This window comes from Triplophysa dalaica, chromosome 2, assembly GCF_015846415.1.
Source record: "Triplophysa dalaica isolate WHDGS20190420 chromosome 2, ASM1584641v1, whole genome shotgun sequence".
Classification (NCBI taxonomy): Eukaryota; Metazoa; Chordata; class Actinopteri; order Cypriniformes; family Nemacheilidae; genus Triplophysa; species Triplophysa dalaica.
The window spans coordinates 18,396,079-18,415,624 of NC_079543.1; the positions used below are offsets into that span (position 1 = coordinate 18,396,079).

Sequence of the window (19,546 nt, forward strand, 5' to 3'; positions counted from 1 at the left end):
CCAGCTGCCAACATACAAAACACAAACATGGCAGCCTCCTCGTCAGGATACAGTAAAATGCGCTTTAGTCTGAAAATATACGATAATAAATTACAAAGTTTGTGTCATATTGATACTTTTAATAATATTATAAGGAGAATATGGACTTCTGGATCAAAAAATCAAATTCAGCCCAAAGTAAAGACTAGAAGGTAGGCAGCACACTGCAAAATTCATGTTTGGTGACATTGGAGAGTATAACCTACCAATAATTTAGGGCATCTAATGAATTTGCGGCATTGTCTTTCAGTGATTTTATCTGATTAAATCAGTTTTATTTGTGTTGACGAATCGCATAATGTGGATTCTGTATTTGTCACGTTCCAAGATAGCTGACCTTCACCTCACGTGCTATAAAAAAATATTTGTATTGTTACTTATTATACTGATTTTTGTATTGGAATAGCGCTATATTGAATATTATGGAAATGTCATATACATTTGTTTTTGCCTTAAACGTTACAAGTGTTCGGAGCTTTACTCTTCTCTTGTTTCTAGCCTTCCTCAGATGGTTGGTGTTGTTGGTCTGGAAGTCCATGCTCAGATTCAATCCAGATCAAAGCTGTTCTCTGGATCTCATGTTAAATTCATGGCTCCACCAAACTCCCTTGTCTCACATTTTGATGCATCACTACCAGGAACACTGCCTGTGAGTAAATGAGCAAATACTTGTGACCGTGAAATCCCACCTAAAATCATGTCTTTGTGATTTACTGTTTTCTAGATAAAATTTGTCTATGTAATGTGAAGTAGATTCTGTGAAAACACATAACAACCTTGTTTTATTTAATATTGACTATTGAGTATTACCATCAAAGATTGGATTCAAAGTGGGACTTTAAATACCAAAAAGAACAATTTAATCTGTGAATTATCTTTATAAGATATTTGTTAATTGCGAAAGCAGCACAACAGTATACCTGCCTTAAATTATATTATTTATGTTCTTCTTAAATGTAACTGTATGTCATTATTATGTCTTATATTTTGTATATATATATCTATTTACATTAAGGTGCTGAACAGAAGATGTGTCGAGGCTGCTGTAATGACAGGTGTCGCGCTCAACTGTACCATCAACAGAAAGTCGCTGTTTGACAGGAAACACTATTTTTATGCGGACATGCCTGTGAGTTCTCATTGCTGCACACATCTAATTGCTTAAAGTGGCCGTAACTCAGACAGTTTCTGCGTATTGCACGTTAATCTTGAGTATTTACAGAATAGCATCGCAACCCTTAAAATATCTGAATATCTGTAGAGTCTTTACTTTGATCAAATTATAAAAGACAGATACAGCTGTACAGTTATTTTTGAAAACATATGATGTCCTGCACGCGTGTGGGGAGACTAAAGCACGTGCCCACCCATTGCCAACTAAACACAGACATATGACTCAGTTTCACTTACCGCGTGCGGTTCATGACTGCTCCATCTATCTATTCAAACGATCTCCAAATCCACTGTTTATATATAACACACCGAAATGCATTGAACAAACAAACAAACAAACACACACAGCCGAACTTCGTGAACGCAGTGCTCTCTCTCTCTTGCTCCAGCTGGTTGACATGTGCGCATGCTCCTTCTCCCGCTCTCACTGGTAGACGCGTGGGCATGCTCTTCCTTCTCCTCTGGCGGGTTGATGTGTTGCTGTGCTTTTCCGGGAGAATTGACCAATAAGGGACTAAGAAAAGTTGTTAGGAAATGCATTTTCATGTTCGAAAAAAACGTTCCAAAACCTTAATTAACGCTTGGGGAGTGTATTGACCATGTCAAGCATGAGAAGCCAGCACGTTTAACATTGTTAAGAAGTCAGAATGCATGAAACACCCTTGCACATCCCCTTTAATAAAATTGGTCATGTCTTAGTTTTATCTTCTGCTTCCAAAACATCAAAGTGCTGATGACATGAATGCAACAGACAAACAATTTTTCATATGGCTTTAACTGCTTGGGTTGTTATTTTTGATAAGCTGCTTTATGGATCCATCATTTGTTAAAGAGACATCCACAGCATCTGGTGGATCACTCTGTATTTCTCTTAGCTTTAATGACAGTCATGCTGAACAGGCAGGAAACCATATGGCTGCTTGTAATGTTGATGAATAATAGTGTCAGCTCTTGAAAGCAATTCAGCATGCAGTTTTTATTTGTGTGTAAACGTGTGTGAGACTGATGTGAAATTTCCCCTTGTTTTAGGCATTCAAAATCCTATATGTAAATACATTTAAAGCGCAAAATCATCTAAATTACTTGATAAAAAACGCTACACCAAGCACTCAATAACTTTTTTTTGACTGGAAAGATTTTCTGCTACAGGACTTAAAAACAAAGAAACCAAAAAAGAATTTGTGCTTCATTGCACATTGTCGACTGGACTCTCGTTATTCTTTCTGTACCGCAGTGACCAATATAAACCCTTTTTGGAAGTGTTTTTCTTTTTCATTTTATCTATTGTGCTTTCTAACATTTGATTAATAAAGAGTTCTAAATGATAAACTAACACAACCAACTCTGAAATAAGTCACAACCGTACAACATTTAATTCATAGCCTAAACAGAAGAAAAAGGTGAAACATGTTTGGAAACACAGAAGCATCCCCAAAGCAGGGGTTTTCAAACTGGGGTCCGGGGACCCCCAGGGGGCCTACATAAGGTTGCACGGGGTTCCCCAGAAAAATGATAAAAGTTCACAGTGTTTATCTGCTTTTTTTTACATTTGTGCATTTGGCATTAGGCATGACCTTGGGATTGCTAGTGCAATGCTCTAACCACTGAGCCAACTATGTAGCATATAAAAGTACAAAACATCTGTTATATTAGAAAAAATATACACATAAAAAATATATGTGTGTAGTTTATCACATAAATAGCTGGTAACTGATGAAGGACAATTATATTACAGTTGAGCAAATAAGAGCCATATAATTTAGTTTTTCCCAAGTTCCCTTCTTCCGTTAAATTATTTTGTAATTCTGTGTCTTCCATTTGTTTATACTAGTCATCCTTAATTGGCGACCGCCGGCCAGATCCGGACCTTTGCTTTGTTTCATCCGTACCACGAGAAATAGACTTATAAATCATTTAAAACATTTCATTATCTCGGTTGTTTAAATTGAAAAGCTCAACTGTGTTAAACACCGAGATTGTGTGTGTGTGTGTGTGTTTGTGTGTGGGTGCCTTTATAAAGAAACAAAACGAAATATATATTTTGACTATTTATTTGTTCTAAAGTATTTTAACCGTTTAAACAGTGTCATTCACATCATTAATTCAAATTAGAGCTAGAGCTATCAAACTGCGTTCTGCACGTGAGCCACAAACAATAAATACTCCAAACATTTTTCTTAATTTACTTAATAATGAAATGGAACGAAACATGAATAATTTGCCATTAAGTACAAAACTAAACTATTTTAATGGTTGCAGCAGTATCATTCAATCATTACCAGCGCAGGTATCCATCAGACTATGCATTCTGCACCTGGCTGAGCCACAAACAATCAAAACAGAACTATTTTGGCGATGTCGAAAAGGTTAAGCAAAGTGCTTTTGGCACTAAATAAGGAAGGATATTAGAGATATAGCAACGAAAGATCATCATTATAAATGTCATGGGAGCCTGTGATGCTTACAGCTCCATTGTGTAGACTCGCTGCTCATTTTAAACACCAGAAATGGTGTATGTCAAATGTCCCTGCAGACTGCTATTTTAGTTGGAAGTAATATGGAAGTAGAACACAATGATGCTAACGCCATGAGGTAATGCTATCTGTTTGCTATGTCGTACACTGATAAAATTATGTTTGGATAACTGCAGTGATACTGAAACATTTGGCAAATTTTAGTTCCCTCGAACGATGTTGTATTAAGAATGGCTTGGCGACAAGTGAGAGGGACAGTGGTGAAGAATAGACTTGAAATATAAAGCGTTTTTTGAAAATAGAAACAAACATCCATTGTTAAACACCCAAAAAACATAATCGAACCGTTGAAAATGCTTTAAATGCAGTCATCATAGGCGGCGTGTATACTAGTGCAATTTCCTTTAAAAATGCATAACTCTAGCTACGATAACACCTTGCGTTTACACCACTATTGGACTTCACATTTGCTTACTGGTTCTGTATCATTGCTATGGATTCCCTGATTTGTTAAGCCCATGTCATATGAGCCATTACGTTGCCTTAAGGCGACAATGACCAGCCTCACAAGGACCATGTACTTCACGCTGCGCTGTGTACTCAGATCGACACAGTGACGTTACAGCAACGCAAGAGAGAATCGAGAGCCTTTTAAATAGCCCATTTAGTACTGCGATGTCATCCGTCGATCGGTCTGCATGGCGCAGGATGAAATCAAAGAAGCCTAATAACATGCATTACCTCATCAAACGTTATCCATATGAAGATTTCCTCGCCATCATGTTCATTTTATACTGGCCGGTCTGTGACTAGTAACCAAGTGTCATCAACGACCAATTTATGGATGCCCATACAACTGTTTACATTTGTGTGTGCATGCCCAGTGTGTCTGAATGGTCATGTGACATGTGTTTTAGGTAGTGTAGCGTAAATACGGATTTTGTGGATGTAGACACGGCAGTATAAACAAGGATCGTTTTCGTTTTAGAACGCCATTTTCGTACAACAACGGGCTAATGTAAATATCACATTAGCTGGGCACAAAAGCTTTTGAGTCGATTGTCCTAGCTATAAATGTCATATGACTAAGCACTCCGAGCCACAGTAAAAAGATGAAATGACAAACAATATTTGTTTTCGAAGATCACATTGATGTTTACATGTATATTGTCGCTTGACAAACTCTAACATCATGTAGGTCTGTCTTAAGAGGTGTTTCTGTTAACAAAAAAATCAATTTCTCTTTAAAAAAAAATAAACGAGCTTGTTACCTCCTTAACCCAAATGTCTTTCCACGAACCTTTGATGGCTATAATCCCTTTTCATTACAGAACCTGATAACACTCATCTACCGACGCACAGTTAGAATGAGACTCTTACATGTGAGATTAATTCATAATTAAATTGCACTACAAGGTCAAGTGCAAATATCATTATAATTCCACCACAAAATGATTGCAAGGCAAAATCTCAAATTAAATTACGAGTTCATGCATGTAGGCCTAAATGAACTGCAGTAAAGGTGATGTGTGCATGTACAGCGTTGCCAAGTTTTTTGTGAAATGTTACAGCAACTGTTTCCAAACAAGAGGCATTGAACCTCCCATGAGCTCTGAAGCATGTTTGGAAACGCATATGTTGTTGACATTTTCTGCTGGGTTCACATCTCACTGGACCGAGTGTACTGCAGTATAACAAATTGGAAAATATTTCCAAGTGCATTTTTGAGACAGAATAATTAAAGTGGTTGCAAGCAAGGAATTAAAAATAATTGTTTGGATTGAGAAAGCTCGGGGACTGATATGGAGCAGGAAATCATGGACCAGTTTTTAAAGAAATATGTCATTCTGTTTTCATTGAATTCCTTTAGTGTTCTTATTAGTTTGTTTTTGTTGATCAGTTACAACAACACACAGATGGTAGTGGCTAATTGTGTTTTTTCCTTCCTTTACTCTTTTGCATTCCAATGACCATGATCAATTTCTAGTGGTTTTTGGTCATGGGGTTGTCATAGCAACAGTTACAAGCGCTCTGTTTTGCCTCGCAGTGAAATAGACGGAGGTTAGAAATGTAGCCAAATCACACAGCCTGACCACAAGTATCTGTATGCAGTTAAATTTTGCCATCACTTGACAGTTAATCTCCCATCAAACTTCGTGTAGGTTTTTTCAATTACAATGACAGATTCTGGAAGGTCTACCACTCTTCAGATCTACTCCTGAATGAGCACTAATCCTAATGAAACACACCTGCCTATGATGTTTAAGCAGTCCTCAAGGTTTTGGTTAGCTTGTTTTGGAGATAAACTGCATGATGCAGCTCCTCCAGGAGCGAATTAGTTTTTTCCTGATTTAGATCAACCGCTCCGTAGCAATTTCCATGGTTTAAATATAAACACCCACTGTTGTTTAACTGTGTGTGTTAACAGTTTTGTGTGTGTCCTTTTTTAGGCTGGATATCAGATCACTCAGCAAAGGCTGCCCATAGCAGTGGATGGCACCCTGGTCTATAGTCACTTTGAAGGTCGCAAAAGAAACCAAGTGCTCACCAGGAGCGTGAGAATTAAACAGATCCAACTAGAGCAAGATAGTGGAAAGAGTCTTCATGATGATGAACGGAGTCAGACGCTAATAGATCTGAACAGAGCAGGTATCGTACTATATCACTCTTATGGCGCTTTTCCACTGCATACGACTCGGCTGGTTACAGCTCACTTCACTTCGGATCAGTTTGCTTTTCCACAGCAGTTTAGAACCGCTTCAAAGTGGGTGGGGATTATAAACGTGTTGTCATAGTTGTGCCCCCTGTACTGCCGTAACATCAATGTGAACACGACATAAACACACGCAAGCATATCGATGGCGGATGGCAGCAAAACAAAATACTGTTAAAAATACCAGAGATCTTACTGCATAGAGCAGACAGCGATTCTTTAGTTTGTCTTCGACGGCGCACAAGGGTATACTAATGTACCGTGCAGTACTATGCAGTGGAAAAGCGCTATTATACAGTACCTGGAACTTTCCACCAATACAGTACATATGTGTCAGTTTTAATCATTAGAAACATAAATCAAAAATAAACATAAATGATTTTTTATGAGAACTGTTAGAAATGTTATCTAAACAATCATCTAAATGGCGCGTTTGGCCTAACTCAGAGGTCCTAACCTTCCCAATATATGTATTTAAATGGATATTTCACTCAAAAAATGAAATTCTTTCATCATTTACTCACCTTTGAGTTGTTTCAAATCTGTCTGGTTATAAGCATTCTTCAAAATATCTTTCTCTAAATTTGAAGAGATTTGGAACAACCCGAAGGTGAGTAAATGATGACAGAATTTTTATTTTTGGGTGAAGTATACCTTTAAATACACACAAATTAAATCTGTGGATTTTTATTTTCAATTCATTGTAGTTGGATTTGTTGTTGTTAGATAAAGATACAAAAAAACTTATTTGGGTCGGACATTTCAACCCTGTTGTGGCATCAATACAATAGCAGAGGAAATAATATTTTTAATTTTTTTACGTTTTAACTTTATACGATTTTTCTTTTTTATAAAAAAAGTGCATCGTCAGAAAATAAAAAATAAAATCATGAGTTATTTAATTGTATTTTGCCACAAAATTAAGTAAAGATATAAAACTTCATGATAGTTATCTGTAGGTTAAACACTTCCTTCATTGATCATTTGTTGAAAAAATGTGTTTTTTTAAAAGCATTTTAGGCCCTATTTTGTACCTTAAGGCTTAAATACACTACAAGACTTTTGCTCAGATTTTCAGTCTGGACTTGTTGCAGAAAGTCTTTGCCAGTCTGCACATTTGATCAGTTAGTATGTTTCTATCTGAAAGTTTCAAAAAGTCTTTGTAACAAGATTGAAGATATGGAAGGAAGGAGGCTGGAACCGGAAGACAGTTAAAATAAAGATTTTATATAAATAATAACAGCCGGCGGTTGGCCGTGAGGGGCCGCCGGCTGTCGAACAAAACATAAATACAAAACACAAGAACATAAATATAAACTTAACATGTGTCCGGGCCCGGTCCTCTCCCTTTGACGGTCTGGTCGCTCGTTCTCTTATATGCTCCCAATCTCCTACGTGATTCGAGCCCGGTGTGCGCACAGCTGGCGCTCATTCACAATTACTCACCGGTCTCGAACCACGGTCTCGCCCCGCCTACTCTACTACAGTCTTGTCTAGTTAAAATAAGAGCTGCTCAGATTTTAATAGTCTTGTTGTGTATTCCAGCCATTACTTGTGAGAATTGCCACCTGATGACTGCATAGGTTTGGGTGGTATCTGATATGATTGTATTTTGTAGGTGTGGGTCTCATGGAGTTGGTGATGGAGCCAGATATGTGTTGTGGAGAGGAGGCAGCTGCTGCCATCAGAGAGCTCCAGCTTATCCTACAGGCTCTTGGCACTTGTCAAGCCAACATGGCTGGTAACTTATCCACATCCTTACATCTCGAGTTTACTTAAAAAAATGTTTTGTCTGTATGATGGGAATTTTCAATGCTTCTGGTATTTTTGAAAGTAATTTTCTATTTTGTGAAGCTCAACAATCTTTTGTCACACAGCTGTATTCTCGCTCTTACCCATTGTCATGAATAACTTCTTTTTGTATTAGGGACGTACCGAAATTAAAATTAGTGGCGTGTCGCTTTCTCTGCCCTGGTTGCTGCTTGATCATATCAGCACGTCGTGTTCGGTAAAATTTATTCAGCCATTTCACTTATTTGGACCGAATAAATTTGGTGCATCCCTTGTTGAAACAAGAGACCACGGTTGAACAATTTGTCGTCTGCAGTCACCCAGGTGTACTTAGTGTAAAATATCAAAATCGAGTAATCTTCAAATATATTTTACTCACAGGTGTGCCAACTATTGTTCGACATATATTTTTAACAAATATTTGTGTATATTGATAAAATTGAGTTATGTTCACAATGGTTTGATATCCATAAGAGAAATGCCTTTAACTGTGTTGCTATTTACTGTTAGCGAGCTCTGCCCTTAAACGTGCTGTGCAATGCAGGCATGAAATGCTTTGCTTTATTAAAACTTAGACCACGAAAATAATAATGCAAATGATTAAAATAAGTGAATACGACACGACAAGCAGCACACTGATTCCAGAGAAACAATGACACTCAAAACTAACTGCTCCGTTACACAGCTAATATTATAATAACAACAACATATCTTGGTTTTTAGACCATCTTTCTCTCAAATGTCTCCCTGCTGGAAAGTATCTCTACAGATAACTATGCGTCATAGTTGATCTCCGTTAAAAGCCTATCACGTCTCTGCTGGAAAGTATTTATAATATTAATGCAGGTCCTAGCTCCTGCCTGACTTTTATCGTTTTTTTATACATCTTCAGACTTTCTAATGCCTGCATGATCTCTTCCCTGCTTCAACATGAAAAGACACGCTGTCTCAGCCAATGACATCTTTTTGTACTGTGGTGGCCACCGTCCTCTGTATGGACTGAGAGATTGGTTGCTATTCTCAAACTCACCGCTAGTGTTCGCTATAAATCCCATTCTAGACCTTTAAGTATCCATATAAAATAACTTAAATTCCAATGTTAAGTTTGTGTAGGAGATAACTGGAGAAGTAACTGAGCTGTTTCTCACATAGTACGATATTCTCTGTTCCATCAAACTATTGTCTTCCAGACATTAAGAATTCAAGAGATCTTGTTTCATCAAAAAACCCTGAAGCAAAGAAGAGCAAATTGTTTATCTGATGCAGACTATTCAGCAGTGCACAGGGCAATCCAGAAAACAGTATCTTATGCAAATAAATCATTCACATTCAAATGTATGCACTGTTTGCTAAGCAGGGTTTTGGAGAGACGTTGAATCGGATGGTTGAATTGTAATTGACTTTTTGGAGTGATGCTCATCTCACCCCCTCTCTCTGTCTGTCTTTTCTCAAAGAGGGTCAGCTCAGAGTTGATGCTAATGTGTCCGTCCATCGACCTGGTGATCCTCTGGGAGTGAGAACAGAGGTCAAAAACATCAACAGCGTGCGACACCTGGCCAAAGCCATAGGTGAGAATATGTGACCATATACCACCCACATGCCATAGAATTATACATTCTAAACTTTGTCAAAGAAACTTAAAATGGTTTCCCTTTTGATCTGGAGAAAGTCTCCTCAAGTATTTATTAGGTAAACTGCTTTGTTTTTATAAGAAATGTTAAGTAAACAATCAGTTATAGGTTATTGGTTTCACTTTTCCAGTCAATATTGTTCAAAGTTTAATGACATTTTAGCTTGGGGCTTAAGTACCGATACTTTTAACACTGTTGGCTGGAAGTCTTTTGTTGTTGGCACATTTAGCCAGGAATCATGTGGAGAGAATGAGTATGTGCAAATATGGCAGAGCTGTAAGTCAAACTGCAAACCTCAGATAAGAAACACAAACAATAAACATTTCCACCTGACTCCTGCTCTGTCTGGTGTTAAATGTCCCATCGAGAGGTCTGCCGTCGCATCTCGAAGGAAGTCTGAATGACTAGGAAAATATTTTGAAGAGTTACATTAAAGGTATTGTTCACCCAAAAATGAAAATTTTGTCATGAATAACTCACTCTAGTTGTTCCGAACCGGTATACATTTTGTTGTCAGGTTGAACACAGAGAAATATGTTTGGATGGATTCTTGTAGCCTAGGGCTGGACGATGTGACGATTTTATCGTATATCACCGAAATATCCGAAGACATCCGACAGATACCAGACAATAATTGATAATAATGGAAAATACTCGTTATAGCATTTTCATGCGATGTTGGCTTTATGCCCAGGCAGTCAGTAACAATGACAGAAGTTTGTAAACGCTGTTTTGTTCGGTCAGTTGAATGAGCTGCTGTTTTCTGCCGGTCGCTGCACAGATAAACCAAGAGAAAGACGAGCTGTGTTGGCAATGCAAAACCTCACGCTCGCGGGGCTGTACCGGTGTTCGAATTGTCCTACCCTCTTAGATTTTCCTGACCGCAGGGCAAAATTTAATATCTAATCCACATCAACAAAATAAACAGGTAGGAACATTTCACAATGCAAAATACACTGTCAGATAGTCTTACCATCTTAAAATAATCACATCAAATAAATGTAAAGCGTAAATACCCTGTCAGATTATCCAAGCAGCATAAAAGAAACAAGTAGGATTAATTTATAGCACAACAACCAATCAAAGTGTACTATAGGTATAAGATTATATGTGGAATGATGGGGGCAGTCGTGGCCTAATGGTTAGAGGGTTGGACTCGTGACCAGAAGGTTGCCGGTTCGATCCTCAGGTCAGGCGGGTAACGATTGAGGTGTCCTTGAGCAAGGCACCTAACCCCTACTTGCTCCCCGGGCGCTGCAGTGATAGCTGCCCACTGCTCTGGGTGTATATGTGTTCACCACTTGCTGTGCGTGTGTTCACTACTCTCTGGATGGGTTAAAAGCAGAGGTATATCTTGGATATGGGTCACCATAACTGACAAATTGGTCACTTTCACTTTTCACTTTATTTAACAACGAAAATACGCCATCATATTCCTGAAGGAGTATAAAATAAACAGGTAGAATGATTTTATAGCGCAAAAAAATGACGTAACATTGTTGTGCCTGGTAGAATAATCTGACGAGTAGGATACGCGCTTTACCTGAAAGAAGTCACTGCAACACTGGTTTGTGCGCGCCTGTGTGTGTGTGTGTGTGCACAGGTGCGTGCGTGTGTGTTTGTTTGCCACTTGTCGGGTCTGGAAGGAATTCCCTCCCGGTTGCATGAAGTCAAACACAATTTCCAAAATACCTGTGGCTCGAATCGTTCAAATCGATCAAACCATGAAAGGTGTTTTTATTGTGTAGCAAATGTTGATGTTCATAAATGAGGAAAATGCGAGTATTGACTGAGAAACGGAGATAATAGCTTTGTACACCTGAATCTGCTGTTGCTGAGCCGGATGACTTTCTAAAATGCTTAAAGGGGTTTAACATACCTTAACAACGAGCAGGTGAGCTCAAATTTACTGCTTAAGAAACAAATTTCTATTCAACCTTAATTGTAATAAACATTAGCTGCAATTAAAAGAACAAGCCCTTATTCAATGAAAAAGAATAGTCACACATTAAGCTTGTTACTCAATAAAGTTCATTTTAAAGAGAACACCTAACGGTTCAAGGCAGCGACAAACTGAGAACATGAAACTTTTCTATGATTATGTTTATAGTTGATATCATTGATAAACAAATGTATTTATTTTGGTTTTCCGTGGTTGTTATTTTGGTACGTTAAGCTGTTTCCTTATAATGGACTTCTATGAGGAAGAAATGCTTAACGCAAGATTTTTCACTTTCTCCATTTAATAAGGACTCGTTCTTTTAACGAAAGCTAGTATTTATTACAAGTAAGGTTTGACAGAAATTTGGGCTTACCTGGTTGTTGTTCAAGTCGTGAAACATAGGTACTTTGAGTTTGTGATAGTGAATTCCTATGGAGGTAAATCCCAAGATAAATCCCTTGCTGTTCTCCAGCCGCGTCATAAAAACCATGTGACTGCACACAACCTAGAGAATGATGAGAGTATTGTTTTGATGACTTGTAAAGACAGCCGATACACTTGTTTTAATATGTTATCCTAATATTAAAAGACTTGGTGAAATCCACACTAGCACAATTCCCTACAATAGCTCATGTATGCATCCAATTGAACAGTACTTTAGTGTGTTTAGTTGGCAGAAGATTTTGTTAGCGTTTGATTGGTCTTCTCTTGGTACCTGTTCCACAGACTACGAGATCCAAAGACAGATGGAGGTTCTGCAGAGTGGGGGGACGGTTCTTAATGAGACTCGCGCCTTTGACAGCAGATCTGGGTAAGGAGGCGCAGAACAGCCAGATTTCTACAAGTACTATATTCTCCTGTGACATCAGTTAGAGGAGAGAAGTGTAAATCAGCACACTGTTTTACATGATTCAAGTCTTCACACTAAATAGGTTACACCACATTTTAAACCTACGGACACTTTTTGTTTAATGTCACAACCTGAAGCATCCCATTGTTGTCAGAATCGCACATTAGACATGAGTTGGACAATTTTTCAAAGGGGAATTTCTGTACATCTGTGACAGTAGATAAATTTAGTCATTAAACCTCAGTGTCATGTGTTGCACACATGGCAGAAGCAGACAAACAGCTCATGGTCTCCCAACATCACAGAGGAGCATTATCGAGGTCATCGGACCATGAAATAAAAGCCAGTCATCACAGCTGTGTCCTGCCTCTCTCTGTCCACCTGCTCATGGTTATATTCTGTACCCACAGAACACGAATCAACATCGATATCTAGTTATAATAATCTAAACAAAACCGCAGCTGAACTTGAGTAACCATGTATTAGTGTTGTCATGATACTGGAATTTCTAACTTTAATATGATACCTTGAATTCTTTTGATATTCAATACCATTTTCGATACTATCTTAAATGTTCGATTTTTATTAAAAGATAAACATAACAAGACTAGAACATGACAGTGAGGTACATTTTTACAGTAGATTAGCTATTTATTTTTTAAATAATGTTGAAGGTGCTGTGTGTAATATTTAGCGGCATCTAGTGGTAAGGTTGCATATTGCAACCAACCGCTGCCTCCACCGCTCCCCTTTGAAGCACGTCATAGGCCGAGGGATGATTATGATGTGCTCACGTTTTCGCTTCTTTCCAGAAAGAGAAAACATATTTACGAAACGCACTCTGTAGAGCAGTTAGTCTGTTTATGGCGACGGTAGAAATAACATAGGGGTATGTCACCAACATTCCATACAATGTATGTAGATAGAAATTCTAAGGTAAGAAAAACATAAAGCTTCATTACGTAAGGTCTTTATACACCTCCGAACACGTAGTTATGTATATTACATTGCATTTCCGTTAATAGATCCTCCAAAAACCTCCACAACGGTCCTTTAATTTCAACGTTTACTAATTAATTTAGTAAATTTTGAAAACTTAAATTAAAAAGTTGTATCTGTGGTTTAATGATTTAATGGACCTGAGCTAACATAAATTCTTGTATTTTTATTTAATAACAAAAAACGATGAATAAATACTTGAACAAATGTAATGCAAATTGATTGTTTATGTTAGTTAATACATTTGTATGATGCTTTTAATTTGGCTTTTTTTCACATAAAATTATGATCATCACACATAGGGGTGGTTTCCCGTATAACCAACTTTATTCAACGTTTTGTGATATCATTTTTTCTCTCTCTTGCACTCTCTCCAGTAACACTATTCCAATGAGGGATAAAGAAGGTCTACAGGATTACAGGTGAGTAAAATGTCTGACTGAACCCTGTGGGTGAGTGAAAGCTGCTCCATCCTTACAGAGGGGGTTACAGAAAGTTGAGGTGAACAGTAGAGGACATAGAAAAGAGTGATGGAACAGATCAAGAGAAGATGGAAAGCACAGGATGAAAGGAAAAACAGGCCAAAGGAGAAAATACTAGACAGTCAGGGGAGTAGCGGAGAGATGGATGAAAGTGAATATAGTCCTGCGGAGGGTGAAAGAGAATGATGGGAAAGAAGAGAGGGACTGTAATATGTGAGCGGTGATGGACAGATGATCTTCATCCTCCCGTCTGATGGACCTTCACCGCAGAGGATAACAGCGGGTGTCTGGGTGGCTCTGGATGTGGAGATCTATGAAGAGGGTGTGACAGAGCGGTAGATTAGGTCACACGATGACTCACATGCTGTCTAAACACAACAAATACTGTCTTATCTTTGCACCCGATAAAAGCACACGCTGCTTCAGTGTTTCACCATGTGACCTTGCTTACTAACAATCTCTCTCTCTCGCCCAGGTTCATGCCAGAGCCCAACTTGCCCCCTCTGTACGTTTATGAGAGTGATGCCTGTGTGCCTGCAGATGTTGACCCCGCCCAGGTTGTTGTGATTGACAGGATAAGGAACCAAGTTCCAGAGCTGCCACCTGCAAGGAGAGTGCGGCTTGTGGAGACATACGGTATCCTTCTAGAGCACAGCTTTACACTGGTGGTATGAGAATATATTGAGTAAAATAATTATTATAATGAAATTAATGCGATAATAAAAACATTTTCTATTGATTTGTTGATCTGTAACAAAAAAACGATAGATTTCACATTTATAGACTTTCATGTATGCATCTGCTGCTTCAGAATGAGGATGGCCTCATGGACTACTTCGAGAGTGTTGTTCAAATGACCAAGGCAGAACCAAGGAAGGTGATTGGCTGGGTGATGAAGGAGCTGATGGGAAATCTAAATCTCCAGGGTATGAAAGTGGCTCAGAGGTGAGGCAGCTCTCAGAAAAATCTTTCACTAGTTGCGACGCATGCAGAATATTGGAAACTTGAATTAGAATAAACAATCGCAAGAGGAAAAGGAGAGAGGAATGGTGTGTCTCTACGCATGCCGGAGGCTTATTTCAAGTCTGTTTGTTTGTTCCTTCCCACCAACATTGTTTCCAGTGAGTGAATAATAAATAACGGAGGTTGTGTTCCATCGCTGCATGGGGATGGGAATTTTGGGGGGATTTTTCCAGTTCAGTGATCACAGAGTCTCAATCATCATCTTGATGTTTGCTTATATCAAGTGAAGCCAAATTGCACAAGAGCATTTAAAAAACTATGTTTAAAACTTCCAGTAATGAGTTCTCCTCGGTCCTAATGCCTTGTGCTTGTTTTCTTTCCTCATTTGAATGTTTTCTTTACTAACCCCTCCTTTTCTGTGTCAGTCCAATCTCTCCACATGCTCTTGCTGAGTTAATAAATCTTGTGGAATCTGGTCACGTCTCATCTTCAGCTGCCAAGCAGGTAAGGTGAAATAAATATTCGTAATTGATCACAAATAGCGAAACCATTATTTTAATGTGAAAATATAGACGCAAAAAATTAGGAACTGTCACTTCAGCTGTGTTGTGTTCATGTATGTGTATGAGCACAGGTTTTCCAGGAGATGTGGAAGGTTCCAGAGAAGACAGCACGTCAAATAGTGAAGGAATTGGATTTGGGGATGATAAATGACAGGAAGGAGCTATGGAGGATCTGTCAGGGGGTTGTGGACCGTTATCCCGAGGAGGTATACCCAGATTCAGACATTTTTTAACTAGTACCAATTAACAATAAGATTGCTTCTATTGTTTTTTTTATGTGTTTTTTATATTTGTACTAAATTAAAATTCTTCTTCACCTGCTGCTGAGGTTTGATATGCCACTGCTTGTGTTTCTGCAGGTTCAGATTATCAGAGCAGGTAATAAGAAAGTCCTGAACAAACTGATGGGCGAGGTTCAGAGGGAAACCAAAGGCAGAACTGATCCGGTCCAAGTCAGAGCCATTCTGGAAGACATGACATTGTGATGCCGTCTTAAAGGAGTAGTTTGCCTTCAAAATGAAAATTCTGTCATCATGTACTCCCCCTCTTGTCATTTTAAACCTGTATGACTTCTGCTGAACACAAAAGAAGATATTTTGAAGAATGTTGTAAACGGCATACCATTCACTTGCATTGGTTACAATAGAAGTGCTGTTCTGTTCTGTTACCCACATTTTTCAAAATATCTTCTTTTGTGTTCTGAGGAAGAAAGAAAGTCAAACAGGTTTGAAATGACAAGAGAGTGAGTAAATGATGACAGAACTTTCATTTTGAAGGTGAACTACTCATTTAAGAACAACCCAGTGTGTCTATTTGTGATGCTGTGTACTGAAGCTTCACTCGAAAGATGGATGGAATTTCCATGTTTGCTTTCTATAAGGGTAGGCTCACAGTTAATATTATTGAAATGAATTTTTCCCATATGATTGACTACACTGTTAATATTGGAAAAATATATAAACATTATAAAAGACAACTGTTTAATGAAACATGGCCTTTTGTTGTTTATTTAAATGTATTACTCAAGAGAAGTTTGTGAATCAATGACAGCATTTAAGGCATCATCCAGTTGTCACTGTAATAGTCAGCTAACTTTACTGACTGTGAGGATTATGTCTTTGTGCTGTGTTGTTTGTGGTGCTGTAAGGATTTTCAATAAGGTTTTAACTTAATGGTTTGCTTTAAGGTACAGACAGGAGTATACAGTTCAGACTGGATCAGATCAGACTGATGCAAACATTGCGTTTTTCTCCTTTTCTTCGAGAAGGGGTTTTGCGCTTTTAAATATTTCACATATTAATCTGAAAGGTTGCATACTCTAGAGGGCGCAATTTACAAAGTAATAATGACGCAACCTGTAGCAAATTCTACTGTTTTATATCAGTGGACTTTTAAAACACAGAAACATGCTCTGAAGGAGCCTAATAACAAATGTTAAGCTGTTCATACCCTGCATAAAGCCGTAAATTCTGGGATAGCCATTTTTATGTAATGCGTAGTTCGTATACTAACTACGGAGAGATCATTTTAGTTAGTGCATTTTAACAAAATAATAATTTTATTGAAACAGACTGATTTTTTTATGAAAGTATATCAAAACGTATTTGCAAATCACGAATGTTCACCAGCACGTGATCAGAACACTTGCCCCAACTTTTTTGAAACGGTTGGAATATTTGTTGTGTGAGTATCTCGCGCCCTCTAGAGGATTTTAAATATCACACCGACAAAGTCTTACTAACCAGGCAGACATAAAAATATTAAAAGGTATTAGTTTCCTTTATATTTGAAAGGAAGTCGAATGGGGTTTTGGAGACACGACAATAAGCAGTTTTATTTTTCAAGTCACTCATTCCTGAACAAAAGCTGCTCCTGCGGCTGAAAGGACTTTTAGAGGAAGTGTGATGTCAAATGAGGTCAACTAGGGTATCCATGAGTTAACATTCCCAAACCCTGCTGAAGTAAAAAGATCACATATTCACATAGTATGGAGGACACCAGTATTCATGTAAATAAAACCAGATATACAATGCCCCTTTGTTTAATAAATATGTAATTATACGCATTCAACGTGTAAATATTCTAGGCAACAGTGGAAGAGGGAAATGCATTCAGATCAGAATTCTTCATCGATGTATCACTTCTGAGGGTAGTCAGGGTTATGGGCCACTTGTACAGTAGAAATGTTATTGAACAAGAGAAACATTCTAGATTGATATACAGTTACTGAAAGCGTCTCGTACAAAGAAATCACCCCCACATTTTAAACAAAATTATACATAATGCATATCATTTTATTTTTGGTTTATCATTCTACACTGCGCCCTTAGTATATTTATGAATATAATAAGTATGAAATACAAAACAATTGTGGATGAGGTGGGAGGGGCTATATGCATCTTCGTCATTAAAAATTATTCTCATTGACTTGTTTTTACTCCCTTGATTTTCAACTGGGCTCCAAAAATGAACATAATTCCAAGTTGTTGTTGTGGATTTAATGTTGTTGTGCATTTGCAATAAAACACTTCAAATTAAAATTGTTTTGGTATAAAGTTACCTGGAGACTGCAAAAATAGTAAAAAATATACACAACTTTTTATATACCAACCCACATTTCAAATTCACTGTTGACAATTGTGCATCATAAACATTAGAAATATAACAATGTTTTAACTTCTGAAAATAAAAAGAAAATAAAAAACTGCATAGCAATTGCTTTCATACCTGCTTCTGTAAAAACACAAATTTACTCTTTCCTGTTTTTAATACCATGCTATCAAACAAACTAAAACACAACAGAAGAAAATAAAGAGGAAATGTTTTTCTGTGAAAAAATAATTATTTAGTACTAACCCAATAAATAAAACCCCTTTATCCTGACAAACAGGTGTTGCTATTATCAAACACGCTAACGTGCTGCATAGACAATATGAATACCTTAAAGGTAGTCAGTATCAGTAAAACCTAATATCAATGATGCTCTACAAGAAACCAAAACAACTGTGCAAGAATTTAGATCAAACCCAACACACAGCAAGCCATTTGGTCACCTTTGCAAAATGAACATGATTTACAAAGCACGTATTAAAAATCATACAAAGAACAACGAGTAGGCACAGAAATAGGCACAGTTAGTATAAGGCCATTTTTGGAAAAAAATCCTCTAAAAGGTATCAACAGTACTAAACAGTCACAGAGTCATCCTTCCATAACAGTCCTAAGATATCAGATGATATGTGCTGATGTCTTTATCTCTTAACAGCCATCATTCTTTGGTCTCAGTCAGTGTTGACCAGCATTTTGCCATAAAATGAAATTAAGGCAAATCCAGTGATTCCTTTCTGACAGGGGACGCTGATAGGGTAAGAGATTATTGCTGTTACACGTGTTATTGCAGGGAACAGTTTGATGATGCATTGAAAAGTCCTGAAACAGTGATGTGATGGCAAACAAGAATCGACTTGCAAAAGCGTTTTTAAAATCAGTAAAAAAGTTGTTCACACTTATTTAGCGGCAATTTATTGACCGGAATTGTTTCAAACGTTATTCGGAAATAATAATCAACATGAAAAAAGGCAAAGTGGAAAGGCTATTCCTCCATGGGAAGTTGAGACAGGATGGAATGTTCTTGTGCAATGGCTGCCAGTTCCTTGAGGAACTCTGTGAAAAGAACTGTGGCGTATACCTCCGTTCTGTTTGAGGGAACTATAACTTTGGGTTGGATAGCCGGATACTTCTTGGTTTTGTCCGCTTCAGGACCATGAATCCGATCTCCCATCTTTGGACTTTGAGAGTCTAGATTAAAATTGTGTAGACAAGTTATACACACTATCAAATTTTCTGATGTCATTTTAGTTTATTATACTACTATACATTGTACTTCTTTTCAAAAAAAGATCTTATTTAATGTTGACATGAAACAT

The 19,546-nt window shown here is 37.7% G+C and overlaps 2 protein-coding genes across 5 annotated transcripts in view; one reads left to right on the plus strand and one right to left on the minus strand.

Annotated features, from left to right (window-relative positions):
* The window catches only part of gatb (glutamyl-tRNA(Gln) amidotransferase, subunit B), a 19,779-nt gene continuing 233 nt past the window's right edge, over window positions 1-19,546 (plus strand). The window contains exons 1-13 of one of the 2 annotated variants that reach the window (XR_008909410.1): window positions 1-191; window positions 538-688; window positions 1,055-1,168; window positions 6,137-6,335; window positions 8,018-8,140; window positions 9,645-9,758; window positions 12,490-12,574; window positions 13,990-14,034; window positions 14,570-14,762; window positions 14,906-15,039; window positions 15,483-15,561; window positions 15,692-15,826; window positions 15,980-16,501. Coding sequence is in view for 1 of the 2 variants with exons in the window: in XM_056771594.1 (XP_056627572.1) it covers window positions 28-191; window positions 538-688; window positions 1,055-1,168; window positions 6,137-6,335; window positions 8,018-8,140; window positions 9,645-9,758; window positions 12,490-12,574; window positions 13,990-14,034; window positions 14,570-14,762; window positions 14,906-15,039; window positions 15,483-15,561; window positions 15,692-15,826; window positions 15,980-16,105 (1,662 nt within the window). In the remaining variant the exon portion in view is untranslated. Of the gene's footprint in view, window positions 192-537; window positions 689-1,054; window positions 1,169-6,136; window positions 6,336-8,017; window positions 8,141-9,644; window positions 9,759-12,489; window positions 12,575-13,989; window positions 14,035-14,569; window positions 14,763-14,905; window positions 15,040-15,482; window positions 15,562-15,691; window positions 15,827-15,979; window positions 16,610-19,546 lie in introns of those variants that run through there. The other variant, XM_056771594.1, reaches the window with a different exon arrangement.
* The window catches only part of fhip1aa (FHF complex subunit HOOK interacting protein 1Aa), a 22,491-nt gene continuing 21,144 nt past the window's right edge, over window positions 18,200-19,546 (minus strand). For all 3 annotated transcript variants that reach the window (XM_056771573.1, XM_056771567.1, XM_056771582.1), the window contains one exon: window positions 18,200-19,418. In XM_056771573.1, coding sequence (XP_056627551.1) covers window positions 19,213-19,418 — 206 coding nt within the window. In that variant the 3' untranslated portion in view covers window positions 18,200-19,212. The remainder of the gene's footprint in view (window positions 19,419-19,546) is intronic.